The sequence below is a fragment of the Terrapene carolina genome, unplaced genomic scaffold, assembly GCF_002925995.2.
Source record: "Terrapene carolina triunguis isolate 2854851 unplaced genomic scaffold, T_m_triunguis-2.0 Scaffold53, whole genome shotgun sequence".
NCBI lineage: Eukaryota > Metazoa > Chordata > Testudines > Emydidae > Terrapene > Terrapene triunguis.
The window spans coordinates 8,583,991-8,605,577 of record NW_020664404.1 but is presented as its reverse complement, the minus strand read 5'-3'; the positions used below and the strand labels follow the sequence as shown (position 1 = coordinate 8,605,577).

At 44.9% G+C, this 21,587-nt stretch overlaps 1 protein-coding gene across 7 annotated transcripts in view; it reads left to right on the top strand.

The window, feature by feature from the left end:
- PPP3CC (protein phosphatase 3 catalytic subunit gamma) overlaps positions 1–21,246 on the top strand; it is a 52,506-nt gene extending 31,260 nt beyond the window's left edge. For 2 of the 7 annotated variants that reach the window (XM_024197240.2, XM_024197247.2), the window contains exons 5-15: positions 2,406–2,551; positions 3,871–4,010; positions 5,042–5,119; positions 5,215–5,309; positions 7,280–7,405; positions 8,698–8,775; positions 10,428–10,454; positions 11,355–11,436; positions 12,267–12,364; positions 15,555–15,584; positions 16,909–21,246. In XM_024197240.2, coding sequence (XP_024053008.2) covers positions 2,406–2,551; positions 3,871–4,010; positions 5,042–5,119; positions 5,215–5,309; positions 7,280–7,405; positions 8,698–8,775; positions 10,428–10,454; positions 11,355–11,436; positions 12,267–12,364; positions 15,555–15,584; positions 16,909–17,084 — 1,076 coding nt within the window. In that variant the 3' untranslated portion in view covers positions 17,085–21,246. The remainder of the gene's footprint in view (positions 1–2,405; positions 2,552–3,870; positions 4,011–5,041; positions 5,120–5,214; positions 5,310–7,279; positions 7,406–8,697; positions 8,776–10,427; positions 10,455–11,354; positions 11,437–12,266; positions 12,365–15,554; positions 15,585–16,908) is intronic. The other 5 variants (XM_024197241.2, XM_024197244.2, XM_024197242.2 and 2 more) reach the window with 5 other exon arrangements.
- The last annotated feature ends 341 nt before the right edge of the window (positions 21,247–21,587 follow it).

The following is a 21,587-nucleotide window of genomic DNA, read 5'->3' as shown; positions in this document are numbered from 1 at the left end:
TGGATGGCCTAGCTGGCTTTGGCAAATGTATCTGCACTTAGCTGTCCTCTCGTTTCCAGTATTCTAGCACATTGCTTTAAATGCTGTTCAATATTTTGGGTTGAACCAATCCTGTGGAGTGCTGAACATACGCTAAAGTAGCATTTGAGTTCTCTTGGTAAAAGGAATATGAATGCAGATAAAAGGAGTGCAAGCCCATCTCCTGTGTTACTGACAAATGGTTGCATGCAAAGTCCCCTCCTTCTCCCCAGTTTCTAGGCCCAGCACCCTATAATTACTGCCAAGTGACTTTCAGTTCAGTTTGTGCAGCTGGAATTGGTGATTACAGCTGGAAGAAAATAAAGGACTCTTCCTAGTGTTTGTACTGGGCGAATCATTACCTCTAAGATAATTTTATTTTAGTTAAATATAGTATTTATAACTTTTTAAAGTATGTGAAACTAGTGCTGGTGAAAGGTCAAGTGGCATGCCAGCACTGGAGACTGAAATCCTCTCTCCACACAACAAGCATAGCAGAGGCAGCAGTCACTTTGACCCTGACCTGAAAGAGTCGTCTCTAGAGGACAGACAGTAGTTCAGTTCTGTAGCTCAGATGGCTGTCAGAGGGGTAAAGTGTGACAGGAACCTACCTGTTTGTTCAGAAATGAGCTGAGAGGCATCAGCTTGCTTCATGCTGAACACTGAAAAGCCATCTGATGATGGTCATTATTTCTCTCTACTGAGCTGGGCTGGATTTGAGCCAGTGATCTAGAGGTTAAAGGTTCTGTATTCTGTTCCCAGGGTCCCCTGTTGAAAAGCATAATAAACAAAAACCGCCTTTTCTCTTCCTGTACATAAATGTTTCACTACAGAAGCCTTTTTGAGCCACAGAAATAAGGGAGGGAGAAAATGAAAAATTCAGTAATATCACCCTTTCCTTGTAGATGAAGGTCAATCTTACAGTAACAGTAAGATTTTTCCAAGACATGGTTGTGATAAAACATCACCATCTAAGATGGCTGCCAGACATGAGACCATGTGTACCTTGATGTGGTGATCTCCTAATGTGACTACATGGTGTTATAGGGTCTTACTACTTCAATAGCATCTGATGGGGGATGTTTCTGAATCTATCTGGCAGCTGGTTGTGAAAACTTAGTTTCTGCTTTTAGGAAACCCATATCACTTCTGTGACACTTACTGAAAACCTTCCTAGCCTATCTGTTAAAACAAGCAGCAAACGACATCAGATTGCAGAGCATTAATGGTTAAGCCAGCAGGTGTCTAGATATACTGCTGCTTAGAACAGCACCTCCTGTTGTATCCATAAAAAGAAATCTAAAACATTGGCTTTTAGAATGCATTTTAATGTGGAGATTGCGGAATGTAACTTTTTTTTTTTTTTTTTTTTTTTTAAGCCCTTTGGGCCAACTCAGCACGCTAAATAAGAGAACTTGTTCTCAGTGGCTTCTTTTGGGGGAAGGAACCAGATCATTTTGTGTTCTAATCTGTTCAGGTCTCAGGCAGAAAAGGTTGGGTCAGGTCAGTACTCAGATAGGAGCCCTTGAAATAACACAAGATGCAGGGAATGGTGCTGAAAGTGCACTGAAGGGCTCTCTTCTCTCTGAATCAGTAATGAACTAGTGCCTCAGCATGGTGAGAGAACTGCTACTAGTTGATTGTATCTCTGACATCAGGCTGAGGCATAAAGCTGAGAACCTGACCATATGTGGACATTAAAGATTATATGCTATTTTTTGTAAGACTTGGTGTGTTAACCCCTGGTAGCCTGGTCAAATTCTAGCTCCTTAGCCTCCCCGAGCCTCCCTTGAAGCACTCGTATCCAACCGAAACCACAATTCCTTATCTAAACTGTTATTGGTTGTGCCAAGTTAAGCAGCTGTTGCAGTTCCTAATGTATAGTCTGCATAGTAGTTGAAGCTTGTAAGATTCTTTGGGGTCCTTTGAGATGAAAGGTGCAATATGAATGTAAGATATTTACATGATTTTATTAGTAAACCAAGTTCTTTCTAACCCTTGGCAAATGCTGAGGTGCCTCTTCCAGGAAGTTCTTGCTATGGAAGTTAACGTGCACTAGGATAAATTAATTTCTGAGCTTGAGGGGAGAAGATTAAAGTAAAAGTTCCTGACTGGGGCCACGTTGGAAGTCTTTTGACTTTCAGGGTCATTAAGTATTTTCTAAGACAGCTCCATTAATGTGCTAGAGGAAAGCTTTGCTTAGAATGTCATAGGTGTAGACTGTTTCTGTTTCACCTTCTACATTAGCTTCCTCTGACAATGCTACAGATCAGTATGTTAGTCTGAATGCATGAATGGTCTGGAATCTTTTCATCCAACTTGATCAACCCACATTGGGTAGAAGATAAACCATCTTCTCTCTCTCTCCTGCCTGCTCTCCCTGTTAGGTCGAATCAAATATTCGGAGCGAGTGTATGATGCATGTATGGATACATTTGACTGTCTTCCTCTTGCCGCCCTCCTAAACCAGCAGTTCCTGTGCGTCCATGGAGGACTGTCTCCAGAAATCACATGTCTAGATGACATTAGGAAAGTAAGTAATCTCACTCGTCATTCACACGGACATGTTTATTGGGCACTTGTATTACTAGGGTTTGATTTTAGTTGCATACTCACACAACCCATCTCTGGTGGACATGAGAGTTATCGCTTCCTCTGGAATCTTGGATTGTTGAAGTTTGGTCTTAATAGGGCTTTCTTTGATCCCTTTACCGAAAGGGTTTGACTGCAGTTTAAGCTTCAGGTTTGATACCCTCCTGGGAACCCAAGATCCCAGCAGGAACATAACAGCTTTTTTTCGTTCTGAGGTAAAGAAATTGAGTTCCAAGCAGTTCAGTGTGCGTGGGCCTTTTGGACAATATGTTAAAAAGCCAAAGCCCTGTCTGTTGCATGGACATTACAGCTCCTTAGTCCTTATTATGGAGCGTTCTGTGCACTGGTTAACAGCCTTTTCACCGCACAGGTGGCTGCTGTAGTTTGATGTTCTTCGTCGAAAAACATGCTATGCATGTTTGCTATTCCTCCATTTTATCTGCTGTTTCTGATACTCCCCCATGTATCTTGAGACAGCAGCATGCTCTGTAGTTCTACAGCACAGCTCAAGCTACTTTGAGTGTTTGAGGGTAATGGATCACACGCTTTCCTTCCTCTCTCCCACCTCATCCTTAATTCTCTCATGCAGCCACACCTGGTTGGTTGCAAGGGCCTGACAGATTGTCCCAAGTTGGGCCTTCCATCAGCAAAACTCCAGGCTAATTTAAAGGCCTTTGGGTTGGTTACTAAAGACTTGGTTCCTGCTCTTCTTCATAAATTGCTACCTGGTAGCGTGTCATTGACATAGTTTGCATTTTTAAGTCTGCAGTATGTTTTTCATTATTATATAGAATTTACTTTTTCTGCCGCTATGTAACAAGTTAATAACATCCTTGATGCTGACTGCATTGAATTTCTGTAGACACTGAGTGTAGGTTCTCTAGTGGTTATACCAGGGAGCTTCAAGTCAGATAGTATATGTCGGTTCTCCCACAGTGAAGATCTCTTCTGAATGTTTTGAGGGAGAAGAGAAAGCAGGCAGGGGCAGAAAGCCAGGCAACTCATGAGCATCCAAGTGGTGACCAGATGGCTGCCACTCAGACCTTGCTCCCCAAAAGATGGAAAAAGAAAAGGGAGGAAGCTCAGAGCTGTTGAGTAGACTCAGTTTTGGTCTCAGTAAGAGAGGAGGTGTCCAAAGCTCTAATCCTAATTCATTCGAACTAGCCCATCTCCAGAGCTCTTCTGCCTAGAAGCATGTACCCCTTGGTTACAAAGCCACTTGACCTCCACAATTGTCCTCATTTTGTGTGCACCTTCCAGTTAGACAGGTTTAAAGAGCCTCCAGCCTTTGGTCCGATGTGTGACCTACTCTGGTCTGATCCATCAGAGGATTACGGCAATGAGAAGACGCTAGAGCATTTCACTCACAACACTGTTCGAGGCTGCTCCTATTTCTACAGGTAAGCAGAGTTTCAGTGGGGCTCAGATAAACTATGGCTTCTGACTTGCCCTGGGTAGTGTTTAAAAGCGAATGGAGAGAGGGAGTGAAATCCAATTGTTGTGTTAAATGCCTCTACTTACCAGGTTCTTGGGCTGTCTGTGTTAGCACAGAAATGCATGAACTTGCATTAAAGCTGTTTTTCCCCTATGGGAAATCTACTTGGGTGGTACCTGACTCCCTGAAGCTGCCCCAGGATGCATCACTTGATGAAATCGCAAGTATCTAAGGTTGTAATGAGACTTCTGGTACCTGTTATGGTGCTTTTGGCGATAATTTCAGGGACCAGAAGGTATCAAGGGGATTTTAGAAGGAAAGAAATAATTTTAAAAGATAATTTTCTATACTTGACTCCTTGCAACCTGCCTAGTTGGGATTTAGCTTAGGAATCCAGACTGACTACTGTTTCCAATGTGCTTTGTGATTAATCTTTAAAAGATGGCACTGTACATAGTTGTGGCCTTATTTCAGAGGTGCTGGGCGCTTGCAGCTTTCATTGGCTTTGAAGGGTGTGACTACGCTGCAGCTGGGAGTGAGCTTCCCTGCCTGGGTAGACAGACTTGTGACTGCAGGGCTCTAGCTAGCATGCTAAAAATAGCATTGGGAATGTTGCTGCACTGGCTGAGGCTCACGCTAGCCACCTAAACTTGAAGCCAGAGGAGCAGGTCGGTCTGAGCTTGGCGGCTAGTGCAAGCCTCCGCTGGTGTAGTAACGTCCACACTGCTGTTTTTTAGCATGCTAGCTTGAGCCATGCAAGCGTCAGTCTGCCAGCCAGGGTTGGGGGCTCACTCCCAGCTGTAGGGTAGACCTATCCAAAGATGCTCAGCACATCTGAAATCAGCCCACAACTATGTGCAGTGCTATCATTTAAAGATTAATTGCAAAGCTCACGAGACCATTAACTCTCTGTGTTCTCATTTCTCCTGCCTCCCCAGAGGAGGGAGGATTTTTGTCTTTGCTACCTACTAATGTATTTAAAACTCTTCTCTTTAGTTACCCTGCAGTCTGTGAATTTTTGCAAAACAATAGTTTGTTATCTGTAATCCGAGCTCATGAAGCCCAGGATGCCGGGTAAGTGCTGCAGTGCTAGGACTGTGCAAGAGTGTTTTTTCAGTTTTTCTACCCTTAGCAAGACCAGAATGCTAACACCATGTCCTGCCTTCTAGGTACCGAATGTACAGGAAAAGCCAGACAACAGGCTTTCCATCGCTAATCACGATCTTCTCTGCACCAAATTACCTAGATGTGTATAACAACAAGGGTAAGGCTGGCAAGGCTATGTCTCTGCAGTTGTTTTGGATGCCAGTGCTGTTTGAATATTAACCCTTAGGAAACCCCTCTCCAACTTCCTCCTCCTGTTTTGTTAGCAGTAGCCCCAGTTCACTCCATCCTTCTCATTTGAATGAAACCTCTTCCACTTCCCTAGGTGTGTGCACAGCCTGTGAGCCAGAACATGCTAGCCACTGAGCCAACTGCATCATGCTAGCTGCTGTGTGCTGCTACCCCTCTCTTCCAGCCTGGCCTGACCTGCTGATATGATTCTACTCCCACTCATCTGGTTCTCAGCTTTCAGGGGGAGGTGGGTGTCTGGGAAGTGACAGCTGGGGAAGACGGTGGAACAGCTCAAAACAGGCTCCTCAAGATCCCTGAAGTTAGTATTCTCTTTTATCTGCCACAGTGGTCTGATGGAACCCTAAGAAAACATCTCATCTTCAATGTGGTGTGTGCCTGGGATAAGCTAGTGTTGAATCCAAAAGAGCTTCATTAAGTGTCAGTTTGACAAAAGCCTGTAAACTCATAGTGAAGATTGCCACTCTGTGTATGACTTGACCCTATTCCAACCCATGTGTTGCAGCACCAGTGCACAAAGGAATAAATAAACCATGGAGTTAGTAGCTTTGGTTCTGAATTTCTTTCCTTTAGTCAGTTCAACTTAGATACTTCAGCATCACATTATTTTCCTTTTTTGGGTGGTGGCACTGAATGAAAAGTAGCTCTGCTATTAGCTTTGGAGCTGCATTCAAATTGGCAGCAAATTGTTGTGGCATTGCTTACTGAAGCCACGCACTGTTTCACTGACATCATCAGGTCAGTGGGTCCACAGGACACACTATAGCTAGAAGCGTTTGACATATGTAAACACGAAGGAGAAGGAAGAAGAAAATTGTTCAGAATAGTCCATTGTGGTTATAAATACAAATAATGGGATGAAAATGAGCAAAGGTAAAATTTAGGCTGAGAGCAGGAACTCTTTCCTAAGAGCCTGATGTGGAGGGCAGAGGAATAGTCTTGAAGAGGAGTTGGTGGCAATCAGTTACTCTGGACACAGCCCTAGTGTATGCTTCAGAGGGAACAATCTTAAACTGCTTGGCCAAGAGTACTTAATAGGCCTTCACCTCTGATTCTGATATCTGTGGGAATGTCATCTTATACCATGTCATCTGGGGCCCTTAAATGAATATTGACATGCATTGGGAAAAGGAGCATTGCTGTGAAATTAGAACCACACGGAGGACTAAAAGCAGCTGCAGATCTTGTTTCTAAAACTAAAAGCTAAAGCATTTTTTTTTTTTTGTCTAAACTGGACTAAGTAGCAAACTTAAACAAGACCCCTTCTTTCGCACTCTGAGCCAGAAATGGCTTACCTGGCTTTAACTGGTTATTAAAGTGTCCCCCTCTAAGATGACAGTTTGCATGCTGTTACAACTAAACTGTCAAGTTATAAGCCCTGGGAGAATGACATACATGCCGGTAATGGCAACTCACCAGTAATAGTGACTACGCCGCTGTAACATGCAGTTGCTGTCCATGTTCATAAACTTTAACCCTTCTGATATTAAATAAGGAGTGAGGGAAACTTTCCACTTATCTTTCTAACCTTAACTTGGGACCAAGAGTTTCTAGTTCATGGTTTCTTTGAGGTGACCGTTTGAAGCTTCTGAGGAGAGTGTACTTTTTCTTTAGAGTCTCATTATATTGTCCTGAGAAGCTATTTGGAAGATGAGCTATTGTGAAATGTCTAAAACTTCATGCCCTGTAGTTGATAAACTGAAAATACCACTTAAGCCTCTTAATTCTAGATAAGTAGTAGTTTGGTGCTGCACAAATTGAACTAGTTGTCATTGTGTGATCACTAATGCTCAGTGCTGAACAAACCTAGAGGGAGACAGTCTTTGAGCCTCAGAGCTCACCGTGCCTGCATACACACATTCTCTCTCTATTCTTTTTTAGCTGCTGTGCTGAAATATGAAAACAATGTCATGAACATCAGACAGTTCAACTGTTCTCCACACCCCTACTGGCTTCCAAACTTCATGGATGTCTTCACATGGTCTTTACCTTTTGTAGGGGAAAAGGGTAAGAAATAAAGCATTCAGATTTCTGTTTGGCCTAAACAGTGACCAATCAGAGCACTGTATGTGTTAACAGCCCCCTGAGGGTAACTAAATATCTGTAAATATCAAATCGGGGGATTATCTAGGAAGTTTTAAATATGTGGTACAGCTTGGCAGTGTAAAATGACATTGATAAGTAGTTCAGACTTACCATGACCTATTGTACAGTAGTAGAACTCTGATGTCTAAAGTTCCTCAGATTTTAAGTTTCTTTGGCGAAGAAGGTCTGCTTTGCCATTACCAAGAAGTTAAATAAAATGGTCCCTGTTTCACAATATTTTTGTACTGTAAATAAATAAATAAAATACATTAATGGAGATATCCTATCTCCTAGAACTGGAAGGGACCTTGAAAGGTCATCGAGTCCAGCCCCTGCCTTCACTAGCAGGACCAAGTACTGATTTTTGCCCCAGATCCCTAAGTGGCCCCCTCAAGGATTGAATTCACAACCCTGGGTTTAGCAGGCCAATGCTCAAATCACTGAGCTATCCCTCCCCCCTGATAACCTGTGAACCAGCCCTGATAACCTGTGAACCAGCCCTGATTAGGTAATTCCCCCAACTGTGCTGACATCTTCCATGCTACATAAAGAAAGAGGTAAATATCATGTAGATGTGTGGCCTATCAGAAAGAGCATTCACCACAGTCAAGGAGAGGTTTTGATTTCAGTTTTAATAAGGTACAGCTGCCTAAAAAAACCCAGATTTTGCCAAAATTCCAGCTTCTTAACAAAGGAGCGCTGTCCTCTCCCAACTAGTCTAGATTCTCATTCAGGGCTTTAGGTTTTGGGGATAGCTTAAAGGTCTAAAATGTTTACTCTGTGGAACCAAAGGTTGAAATCCCAGAAGAGCCAACATTCCCTGAAACAGATGGCGTATTATGCAGTTTTTGTGGGGTGGGGGGAGTGAAGGAGGATTGGGAAGGGACCTTAACTGAGACCCAATCTCTTCTGCATGAACACTATGGATACCCCACTCCCTGACTAGTTCCCATGCAGTTGTGCAGCATTCTGTGCAATGCTCAGATTGCACCCACCTCTGTGACAGAGGGTCTCAAGTATCTAATCCAACGTGTTTTGGGATCCTTTGCAATAAAAAATGCTGCAGAATGTAGCTATAAAATATCTTTGGGCTCCCTCTTCAAATGTGTAAATGACTGATATCATTGGTTCAATCCAGCTCACCCTCCCCCCTTGAGCAGTGTAAGCGCCAGCCCCCTCTAATCTTCCTACCTATTTGTCACTACTTCTTGCAGTCACAGAGATGCTGGTCAACATCCTCAACATCTGCTCTGATGATGAGTTGATTTCAGATGGTGATGAAACTTTGGAAGGTAACAACCTTTATTACAAGTTGGGCTGTTAACAGTGGTGAGGGAATGGTTTAAAGCTAAATTCAGAGAGATTGGCATCCACTTTAGAACCAAATACCAAACTTTGTCCCCTTGCAATCCAGTGACAGTGAAGTGCATAGGGTTGTACTTATTAGTGGCACTAGATCAGGGGTCGGCAACCTACGGCACGCGTGCCAAACACAGCACGCGAGCCGATTTTGAGCGGCACACAATTCCCTGCCGTGGTCCTGGCCCTCAGCCGCCCCCCCCCGCCCACCACTCTCCCCTGCGAGGGCATGAGGCAGAAGCTTGGTTCCGCGGCAGCCAAGCTTCCCCCCTCCCCCGCTTCTTCCCCCAGTGTGGTGCTTTCCGGCCCTGCATCCTCTCTGTCCCTGGCCTATCAGCTGATGGCCCTAGCGAGGGGGCGGGGGAAGAGCGGCAGCGTGCACACAGCTCCGTAGAGGAGGCAGAGGGAGGTAGGGATGGAGCCTGGGGGAAGGGGGTGGAACAGGGCATATCCCTTCCAGCCCCCTGCCATGAGCCGCTCAGGGCAGGGGGCTGGGAGCACCCCCACGAGCCGAGCACCCCAGCCCTCTGCCCTGCACCCCCCACATCCCCCAGCCCTCTGCCCTGAACCGCCCCCACCCCAACACACACCCAGCCTTCTGCCCTGCACCCCCACAGCCCCATCCCTCTGCCCTGAACCCCCCCCACACTCAGCCTTCTGCCCTGCACCCCCACAACCCCATCCCTCTGCCCTGAACCCCCCACACCCCAACACACAGCCAGCCTTCTGCCCTGACCCCTGAAACACCCACCCCCAGGTCTGGGGTCCCGGCCGCAGGCCCTACTCAGCCCGCTGCCGGCCTAGGTGAACAGAACCCCAGGCTGGCAGCGAGCTGAGCAGGCTGGTGGCGTAAGATCAGCATTTTAATTTAATTTTAAATGACGCTTCTTAAACATTTTGAAAACCTTGTTTACTTTACATACAATAGTTTAGTTATATAATATAGACTTATAGAAAGAGACCTTCTAAAAACGTTAAAATGTATTACCGGCACGCGAAACCTTAAATTAGAGTGAATAAATGAAGACTTGTCACACCACTTCTGAAAGGTTGCCTACCCCTGCACTAGATATTCTGAAGAGTGATTTCCTGGCATTACCAGGTCATGGGACTATTCCCCATGTTATTTTTTCTCACTCAAACATTATTACCCAATTTACTGTGTAGACCGTCTTTCCGCTGCTACTCTGCCCTGCTAGATCTAAACTTTAACACTCAAGCACTGGGCCAATTTGTCCTTCCTTTTCATACTAGCTCCAGAAATAGCAGCCAATTATTTGGTCCTGATTAGTGATTTTTGAAGTGATGATGTGTGAAGGAAGCTGAATGCAGGTGGGGCAATACATACATTTTGATAAATGGAAAAGTATTGAGAGAAAATAAAGTAAATGCGACATGGAAGTAGTAGGAGAGGTATAATGTAACAAGGTGCCACTTCTATCAACAGGTCAAGACTTTAACCCGCTTCTCCCATTGAATTTCATTTTTGATTATTTTTTTTCCCCCTCCCTCCCATGAAAATTAAATTTGTTTCTTCTATCTCTGTCTTCATCTCCTTGTTTCTTGGTGTCTCCTCTCCCTGAAGATCACTACATTTCAAGCTATCAGAAAGGTACCCCGCTAGAATTTGCTACAAGCTTAATTCTCACTGCCTGTGCCAGCAGATTCCTTGGAGTGGATTTGAATAGCTGACTAGTTGAGGAGGCTCTCCATCCCCCTTTCAGCTTTAACAGAAGCGCTGTGTGTTTTTTAACCCTGCTGCGTTCCTCTAGGAACTTGAGATGGGGTCACATTTCTATTTGACTTCCTAATGCAGCCACCTAGTGCATGGCAGAACCATTGGTGCATGTTCGATCTCCAGTGTGGCTTGTACTGTTCTAATGTGTGATAGTGCCATTTGAAGAGTCTGAACTGAGAGGAGATGTGTCTATCCTATTTTATCATCAATCACCTTCCATGCTTTTCTCCCAGTGTGTGTAATAAAAGGGGAGTACATCTACCTCACTGTGTTTGAGTGAGGGTCAAAGCAGAGTTGCAAGGCTCCAGCCAGCCATTCACTGTGTGTGTTTATGCCAGAGGTGATGCTTGTGTGACCACTCTCTCTTCTGCAAGCACAGCCCAGCATTCCAAGGTATTCATCAGCAGTCAGATTTGTCCGTTGTCTGCCTTACCAAGCTGTCTACATGGCTGGGTCATTTGTGTTACATTCTGTGTAATGTGATCTGACCTGTCGAGTAAAGATCTGCTGCTTCAAGCAAGAAGTGTGTGATCCATTCTTCTGGTGGTTCTACTCTTTCCTTAGACCTTTATTCTGTGTGTCATTTTGTCAGTGTCACCATCCTCATTTCCATTCCTACCCCCTCCAAATAGACTGTTTTCTAGAGAACATACTTGTGAATTTGTAATCCATGATTTCTCTTTTCTAGAGCCAGACAAATGGTGCATACTGACATTACCTGTGGCTTTAAAAGGGGGGCAGGAAATTCTTACACAATTTTTTTTTCTTTCAAAGCAGGCACGACAGTCCGTAAGGAGATAATCAGGAATAAGATCAGAGCCATTGGGAAGATGGCGCGTGTTTTTTCAGTTCTCCGGTAAGAAGGCAACGTGGGATTGTTTTGTGTCTGAGCTTAATGTGCAATCTGGGTACTGGGGGTTGCTCCTCTCTCTGACCTGTATGAGTGAAGGTGGTAGTATGCAGGCAGGAATCCAGCTGAGAGAGACTGCAAAACTATATCAAAATGGGGGGGTCTGGGTTTGGGAAAATTGCTCCCATGTATCTGTGTCTGGTGCTGCAAAGCTGATGGTCAATCCTGTTCTTCGGGGACTACAAAAACCTCCATCCCATCAAAGCTAGCATCCTCATAAACAGAGAAGATTAGACCTATAGTAGGGATCCCTCCAGATCAGATGCATTTCATGTAAACAAGGAAGTACACCTCTACCCCGATATAACGCTGTCCTTGGGAGCCAAAAAATCTTACTGCGTTATAGGTGAAACCGCATTATATTGAACTTGCTTTGATCCTCCGGAGAGCGCGGCCACGGCCCCGCCCCCCTGGAGCACTGCTTTACCGCGTTATATCCTCATTTGTGTTATATCGGGGTAGAGGTATATTGGGGCAGTGATTGCCTTGATGTTGGCTTTGCTGCACGTCATCCTAGTAAACAGAGCACCTCAACCTACAACATTGTATTAAACTTCCTGATAGAAAAAGACATCAAATGTAAGCTGTTTGGATCACCTTTAACAGTTTACTGCCAAGATAGTACAGACCTAGGCTTGAGGGTTACCCAAAGGTAAGTATGTAGCATTCCCCTATGAGGGAAGGAATATTTTAGTGATCATGCCTCTGGCTGTAACCCTCTTGCCTAAAGGCTGGCTTTGGTAAGAGTAATCCATCCTTCTGCATCCTTTTTCCAGAGAGGAGAGTGAGAGCGTGCTGACTCTCAAGGGCCTGACTCCCACAGGTACTCTGCCCCTGGGAGTCCTCTCAGGGGGAAAGCAGACTCTACAGACTGGTGAGTACATGCGAAATAACCCTTACACTGTGCATGGAGCTCACTGAATCTCCTGCTCCAGTGTTACACATGTACATAGGTGCTTCTCGACGTGTGGTTTGGGACGCGTGAGGGAGCCACCAGCACTTGTTTGGAGGAGTCATGATTCTCTATTCGCCCTATCTGGTGTTCTGCTGAAGCAGAGCTGGCACTGAAATATCTGGCCTTCGGGTGCCACCATAAACCATTGTGCCAGTTCCTACAGTTCCTCCCCTGCAGCACGATGGGAATGGGGGAAAGGATTCTTGGGAGGACCATTGTGTGGGGTCGTAGGAGGGAAAGGTTGAGAACTCCTGGTATAAACTGATACAAACTGGGGTGGGGGTAGGGGGTCTTTTCTAAGATACTAGTATAATCTCGTGGTCAGTAATGGTAGCAAGGGTTGAGACTGAACAGAATCAGGCTTCAAGCATGTGTATCATCTCGTTTGTTATAACAACTCTTAAGGGTTGTGCCTCCCCTCCCCCCTTAACATTGCCTCCAGGCATTCTCTGCTTCAGCTACTCTGCTGCTGCTGTGTACCAATGTACATGAATAGTATGATAAATGAGTCTGCTTTTTAGTTCTTTTTATCAAACTAAATCCCTTTGTTTTCAACCCTAATATTCTGATTCCAGGAGGGGGAAACTTCTATTTTTACTTTGAAATAAGTTAATTCTCTCAAGTCTGTTTTTAATGTTCAAACTTGGCAGTCCTAGTGACTTGGTCCATTGGGTTTGAGTAGCTTTCCTGTATGCTTGTTACTTCCTCTCTATTTTTGGCAAGTACACTTGTTGCTCCCCACCTGGGCTTCCCACCAATCAGTCTCAAATTATATTAACGTTCTGAGAGTGGCATTGATCAAACCTCACATAAGTAGAGTGTTTCAGGCCACAGGGAGTGGTGATTGGCTGGTGGTCAGGGAATGAGTTATCGTAACATGTGTCCCCAGAGGGAATCCTGTAATCTAGTGTTTTAATCCTTTCCTGCTGCCAGCCCTTCAGTACTGGCATATAATCGGCCTGCTTTCCCTTCCTATCAGCATTGGATGGTTTCCTGATGTCTCAGAAAGAGGTTTGTTCTGGGACTGGCTGGCTTTGATTAAATATTTCATGTGTGCGTGAGAGGAGAATTGCTGTAGGATCCTATTGGGTTTGGAGGATGTGGCATCTTCCCAAGTTTTGTAGGTTTTCTTTGTCCAAGGAGATGTGCGAGTTTACTTTACGATCTGTCCAATGTGATTTCTGTCACACTAATTAAGCTACGGGCATGAGAATAGAAAGTCAGTAGGTGAGAAAGCAGGTGTTCATCTTGAACGTGCTCTGATAACCTTGGGATACAAAAGACTAGAGCCAGGCTTAGTCATGTAACATTGTTTTATGAAGCTCTAGTTTGAAGGATGATACATGTTCTAGACCGGAGAGGTGCAAACAAGCTTAGGACACAGACTTCTGTCTATTGCTTTTTTAGGTTATTCCTCTCCCCAGAACCCCCACCTCCTCAGAGGTGAGGTGCAATGCAGACACATCCCAAAGTTTCCAAAGAGCCACGCTTTGACCTGAAGTAAAGGATTTTAGCTTTGCACAGCTTCATAATGAGCTCTGTGGTTTAATCAGAATAGTGAGAGAGATGGCAGATCGATTAGATCATTCCTGCTGCTCTTACCCTGTTCTCCCTCTTCTCCTTCAGTCTCTGTTGACTTCCCCTCTTCTGCATGAAGTCTGAGCTTCTCACCTTCAAGGCAATCCATAACTCCACTGCTACCTGCATCTCCATGCTCAGCTCCTAAGCACTGTCTTGCTTCTTATGCCCTCCCCATGCTTCTCTCCTCGTCATTCCTTGACCCTCTTGTCCACTCCTAACTTCATGCTGCCTTCCATGCTACCCATATGCTTGGAACATGCACCGAATGACCTCCTTCAAAGACCACTCTGGAAACCCCCCTGTTCTGTCATGCATTCCACAGATAATGGCCACACCAAGCTGTGAGCATTCGGTGTTGTATTGGGTCATCTTGCGCCCTCATTGTCAGGACGGGGAGGCTGGGCGTTGGTTTGCTCCCCTTCTCACCGTCTCTGAGCCTTTTACAGATCTTTAATAACATGAGATTAACAAGAGTCAACTAATGGTCCTCAAGCCAGAGCTACGATGTTAACGCACAACGCTACCCCTTCCTCACCCTCTGTCTGGAAGCCCGAACACATGACCTGTGCATTATGCCACAAGGATTTAACAATCTCAGGCACTTTCAAGCCTAAAGGGGAAGTAGATTCCAGTTAAGGTCCCTCCACTGAGAATGCCCTGCTACCAGGTGTTCTGACAGGGGTTACTAGCACAAGCACGTTGACAATCGCAGTAGTTCCAGGGGCAGAGGGAGACATGACATTGCTGAAACCTTATTGTGTCCTGTTGCTTAGTAACCCTTTTTGTGGGAGGAGTTGAAGCCAAGTAGGTTTGAAATATCTGCCTGTGTTGTGTTCTACTTCAAGACATCAGGAGCTGAACAGCCTAGTTACTGTGCTACTCAGCACTTCACTCCCAGAAAAGGAGCCAACCCCCTTTGCTTCCCCTCCTGTCCAAATGCCAACCTGTTGGTTAAGGTCAGTTTCTTCTTTAAGTGACAAGGGCACTTCTGCCACAGGTAGGTTTGTGCACTGCAATTTCCATGAGGCAGTGAGTTCCATCCATGGAACTCTCCTTCCCAAAGCATCACTAAGCTGAAGGCGATAGCAGGTGCCCATTAAAGGTTGGCTTTGCAAACTAATGGAAACGGGACACTCTTCAGTCCAGGAGGTACCAGCCCCATCGCTATAATGGGGGACACATGCTCCTGGCCCAGGAGGTGCTGAAAGGCCAGCCCTGTTAGTTGCTTTGTTACTCTGTTGTAGACTCAGTAGTTTGACATGTATGGTGAAGTTCATGCCACTAAGAGGAAGGAGGCTCCCAAACAGCCTGAAGTTTGAATCCTCAGCTGGAAATCCCAGCTGAGTGAAATCCCCTTCCAGCCCTTCTGTATCTAGCTCCTGTCAGTCCTTCTCTGCCAACTGATCTTCATCATGGTCCTTACTGGGGCGGGGAAGGTTGTGGGTCTCTGTAATGGCAGCAATAATGTTAGTTCACTCACTCTTTTCTGTCTTCATTTTTGCATGCCACTGTTCCTCCTGTATTACAGCCACAGTAGAAGCGGTAGAGGCACGGGAAGGTATGGCTAGAATCCTGCGAGAGACTCAATCATGTTTGTCTGCTAATTTTAAGGAGCTTTATCAGCAGTATGAAAGCTTTTTACTCTTGCATCACCAAAAATGGGGGAGGATTGGCCCCTTCTGGGAAAATAAATAAAATATTGGGCTATCTCAGATCTGTCTCAGCCTTGATGTCACAGAGATGAGTTGGGATGCTTAATTTCATAAGACTGGGCATCTGGGACTGCTGTATTGCTGTAGCAGGATCCCAGACTGAGAATTCTGGTGTCTCATCAAGGTCCTAGTGTTGATTCCTGAAACTTCATCACTGGATGGATTGTTGCTCAGCTCAGGCCTTTGACAATATGTTTCTGAAGGCTGCAAGAACAGTTGACCAAAACCATATAGGAAATATTTGATTGTATTTATTGCTATCCTGGCTCCTTGGGATCTGATCTCAGCCTTTGCCTTCCCTTCGGGTGGAGTGAGCACAGTGTGGAGAGGCAATACCCTCTCTGCAGTTAAATACCAGAGTAATGAAATTACTGCTTTGGAAACTTACATTCTCCTTCACAATTTCATCGGATTTACATTGGGTAAAACCGCACTATTTGGAGATCACAATATCTGAAAGAATTTAATCTTTAAAAACGCTTGAAGCAAAACCTTTTACTTAAATCTATTGTAAAACAAACTAGCTAAATGCTTTGTGCAGGGCAGTCCCTGCAAGGGTCTTGAATTACTGCAAGGTTGAGTAGAAACAAAGCATACGCATCTGCTCTGTCCCATGCGTTTAGCTCCTGGTCATGCAAGATAAAATGCTTCCTTTCCGATCCAAGGATTAGCTCTTTCTCCTCTTTGTGGTGTTGCAGTGCGTGGTTTTTGTGTTGAAGTAAAACGCCCTTTGTTGATTTGTCCTCACTGTTTTTTTAGTATTATGTTTTTCAGCTTTGAAAGTGTGCTGCTATTTCACTGCATTAACTCTTCAGAATACAGGGCACATGTCTGGCCTGCAAGTTGCCCCCGCTAAACTGTATCGCGAGGGAAGTCATAAGCGAAAACAATGCAAATAAGCCCTGGCTTTATTGGTGCTGCTGAGTAAATTGAACTGGACCCTCAAAATTGGTTTAATGAAAGATAATGCAACTCTATATGTCACCAGTATAACTTTGCCAGTTCATGAGACAATGACAAAATCATACACAGATCCGCTGCTTACTTTTTCTTACCCAGACATGTGCTCTGTAGCCACGACTCTCGGTTCTGTAGTATGGTGTATGCTGATAGGCTGTTCTTCGGTATGCTATGGCACAGACTGACTCTTCTTTGCCCTCCTTACTCTAGCCATCCGTGGATTTTCACCGCAGCACAAGATCCGCAGTTTCGAAGAAGCCAGAGGGTTGGACCGCATTAACGAACGCATGCCGCCGCGCAAAGATTCAATGCACCCAGACGGGCCGGTGAACTTGGTAACCTCAACAAACTCTGCGGAAAAGAACGGCACAGGGAAGAAAGCTTAGTAATGGTTCTAATGCCCAATCTGCACCACTAAAGGATCCAAAACTTAATGAATTTTATTTATTTATTATTGGGGTGGGATAGGGATGGGGAGAAATAAACTTAACCTGGAGGCACGTTCATAATCCAGTTTGCATCCATTCTGTAAGAAAGGTGACCATTTTGTAATTTTTTAATTTATGTTCAGTATATAAAAAGTCCATCTTTTTTTTTTAATTTAGAAACCAATCTAATTGCTAGTGCATATATGAAGTGTTGTGCTGTACAGCTGACTTCTCCCCCACAGAAGGGGAACCTCTGAGGATTTAAAAAAAAAAAAATCACACGGAGTCCCAAGCAACTTTGATCTTGACTTTGGTACAGTTTTAAATTAGCCTGTGCTTTCAAAAGCAGCATCTTTCATTTTAAAACGTTTTCACAACTGTCTTCACGGAGTTTGCTGTTATTTTCTTCAACTTTTATTGTCTAGCTGCATCCGCTGCTTTAGCAATTGATTTTGTGGAAGATGGCATGCTGCATGGAGCGACTGGCTCAAACCCAGCCTTCTCTTTTTGGAAGACTTTATCCTAGGTGACGTTAAAGTGGATAGTTCAGATTCCAGCTGGGGTGTTGGATTATCTCTTGGGGATAAGGGTGTGAATTTTCCAAAACTTTTTCTTTCCAAAAACTATTTTTTCTTCAGGATTCCAATTTATTCCAATAGAACAAAAAGCCTCTTAGAATGACCTGGAAGGTGGGCATGGGAAAGCATCCCCTCTAGTCGCCATTCTTTCTAAAGCTTCTGGTTTTCAGACTCTGAAGCAAACCATTTGCATCGTTCCATCAGTACAAACAACACTTGAAGTGCATCTAAACGTTCTTTACAGAACACTGTGCGTTTTGATTTGTAGTCTATTGAAACAGGAGTAGGTCAGTGCACACTAGGGAACATTTAGTGCACAATAGCAATGTCCATGTAGCCAATTAGTGCACTAGGCTTTACACCCCAGCTTGCCGTGCACTAACTGTGTCTTGACAAGCCCTTGGTGTTGGTGTTGCCACAGACAGTAGCAACCAGAACACACACACACCAGCATAAGGGATTAGGCAAGCAAGAACCTAGTGACTAGTGGAGGTATGGACGATGTATGCTGCATGGAAGATGGTGAGCCATCCAGGGAACATCAGTGACTCCATCTGAAAGAGGGAGTAATTTACCTGGCCTCAGATAAGTGGATAGATGGGATGGGGAAGGATTGGTGATCCATACTGATCGTTGCCCCCTTCCCCTAAATATCTGTGCTGTTGAATGGTCAGTGCAGAGAGGGACTTGTGAAACACGTATGTTCTTGGAAACATCTGTGTCCTTTGCTTGTACTGAGGAGGGTAATTTTTAGAGAAGGAAAGTGGCTTGGAGAACTCAGTGGATCTGGGCTAGAGATTCTTGAAGGCTGTTTGTATAGTACATCTCTTTAGTGAGTTGGGGGAAGGAGATCTCCTTAGGTGATGGTGGGTTTCTACTATAAATGCAGCACTCGGGATGCCAAAAGAATGGCCTCTATACATTGTAAAGTGTTTTGAAGTTGGAATCTAAATAAGCAAAGTACCCAGTTTGGTTCATTTACTTATTCAGACATTGACTGAATCCATTTTTGAAACAGACCTTGAAAAATCCAAACCTGGTTGCTTATTTTTACAAAATGTAAACTCCTCTCTTTCTGCCTTTCCCATATCGGTCATTTTAGCTGAATCCCCTCCTGCTTATTACATTGCATCAAAGCAGCATCACTCAAATGCTAGGCCTTGGCTGCTTTTTGCTCCCCTTCCCACTTGAACAAATGTATGACATCTCCTAGTGCCACCAAGCAGATGAGCAGGGTTAAACTCTACCCTCTAGGTTATCCATGCACCCTGTTCTTTATTTTGTCTTGAAGCCCCTTGATGTTACTATCTTCCCTTCATGCTGTGGGCATAGTCTTTGATTCCAGTCCCAGAGGAAGGCAGCTGCCTCACAGGAATCCTTTAAATTGTCACTTCTAATGATATGTCACAAACTTAATTTCATACCAGTTATTTAGGACACTGCATCTGAGCAGAAGGGGGTTCTAGCGATGGACTCTTAGTCACGTGTCACCATTTTTTTTTTACATGACTGCCGCTTTGTGAAAGTGAGTGTTTTTGGAAGGCTTGTCTTTTCTTACTCTGTGTGGGACAAGGGGTCCCTCTTGATATACCCTTTCTTTCTATGGCATCTGTTCCAAAGCAGGAATAGACTTAAACATTGCATCTTCCTTTTAAAACTGGCTGGTTGTGCAGTGTGCTACCCTAGTGTGTAGTGCACACACTCTGACCTGGCTGAGATCTTCTCTGAGCAGAATCTCTGGTTCAAGAGCCATGTGACAGGTACCAAAATGAGATGAATCTGTCCCTCCTTAGGGGTTAGTGAATAATCGGGTTGGGGGGGGGGGATGTTTGGCGAGGTGGGAGCCCTCCTGTCCATAGTAATGGTGGGAGAAGACACTGCCAAGGTATCCTCTGCTCATCACCCTTCGGAAGCTTAACACTGAAAGTTGTTTCTGCCCCAGTTGCAACGGAAGCTTTGCTTGTGGATTCCAGGTTGCTGGTGTTGGCTTTCTTGAAAAGAAAAGGCATTTGTTCATGAAACGCTGTCCTGTTCTGAGGTGTTTTTTTTTAAAAGCAGGTTGCACTTCAGCCCTACCAGCTTCTGCTGTGACCCTCTTTGCCCTTACTCCTCAAAGAAAAAGATTAGTTTCTGTTTCAAACCTGGAGGCTCACCATAGCATTGCTTAAGTGGTGTTTGCAAAGCATGGAGCTTCGAAACCATAGTTACTGGAGCTGCATGCCTGCCGAAATTATCCATCCTCAACTAATCAGGGGGCATAACTGGGGGTGACAGCTGGCTTCTTAAATTCTGATTGGCTTGTGACTTAGCAATACGTTGAGCCAGAGGGGGCTTGTTTTTAAGCTTGTTAATTGTTGGGTGTTCCTTAAACAGGAGTCCCAAGTCATCTGCTAATTGTCAGTCAATGAGGCTGTCTCCGATGGGGAGGAGCCCAGCTCTCACATTAGTCACAATCAGCTCGAATGAGCAGTACTGAGCGGCTCTGACAGCAGTCGCTAGCCCAGTGTGTTGTGGGCGGAAGGAGCTCTCTGGATGACTCATGGCTTCCCCATGCAGGAGCTATCGGGTCTTTCCCCTCCTTATTCTATCAAGCTGAGAGCTGCTGGAAACGTATTCCATATCCCACACAAGCACATTCAGATAGGATGCTGTCAGGCGAAGCACAGTCTCCAGTTGCTATGGGAACGTTGGTGCCAGGGTCTGTGTTTCTTCAGCACAGTATGCAGTGTTCTTAATGGGGCGAGGGGGTGAGCAGCAGCACAGATTGGGGAGAGTGGGTGTTAATTACCCCCTTAATTGATGTTCATCTTGTAACCTTCCCTGTCCTGGCTTTTCCTCTTTAATTCAGAGGTTAACTAGCTCCTGTTGCGCCGAGTGGTGCTGTAAATGGGTAGCAGTGTGTGAGCGGTGGTAATCGTGCATTGACAGTAGGGGAGGAGTGTACCATCACCAGCTGCAGTTATCTTGGGCATGTTGAGATTCCACCTTCAATCAGAGCCGGGGCGGCCAGGATTTTTGCTTTTAAAGTATAAACACAGTATGTGAACCAACCTTCAGTGCTAAGCATTTAAACCTCACAGTCCCCTTCACTTCTGTTCTTTGTATCCCAAGGAAGGAGGGGGAGAGAGACCTCTAAGCATAGGCCTTTGAGTGCTGGGCAGCTCTGGAAAGAAAGTAGAGCTCATTCCCAGCAAAGCATCATGCCACAACCACAGCATTTGGTGCGAGAGGGGCTCCTGCACTTCTGCACTGTAACAGACGAGCGCAAAGAACTGTGGCCTTCAAAGCCATGTCTGAGAGAGGGAGGGGCTTAAATATTCCCCCTGCTCCCAGTGCAAAAGTATTGCAGAGACTTGAAGTAGTTTCTCCTCTTCCAACTCCCCATCCCATCTCCCAGAAACCCAGCACTGGTTCTGCTTTGGAACTATGCATGTCTGAAGAGGCCTCATCTCAGAGCTCCATTCCGTCCTCTGTTTCCATCCCCTCTTGCCAGCCAGCTGCAGAAGCTTGACAAATGAGACTTTGCAAAAAAAAAAAAAAAAGAAAAAAAAAAAAAAAGAGGGGGAAAAAAAAAAAGAATAAACACAAAAGCCAAGGAGTACAATCAGTCCATGGAACTCCAGACTATTAAGGGCAGTGCCACTGCACTCCTTTCTCCACAAGGCTGTCCCTAGCAGCCTGTCTTATTTTTGCATGTTATAGCAAGGTGCATGTAACAAGGAGGGAGTCAGCAATGGGATATTTTAGCATTGGGAACAAAGGTGCATTTACCTTGTTTTGGGAGAACCTTTTACTGTGATGCCATCCCGCACACCTATTTTTAAGGGCCTTTCTTGGCACACCACCACACTCGGGTAAATCTTACCTAGCTAGATTCTTGTAA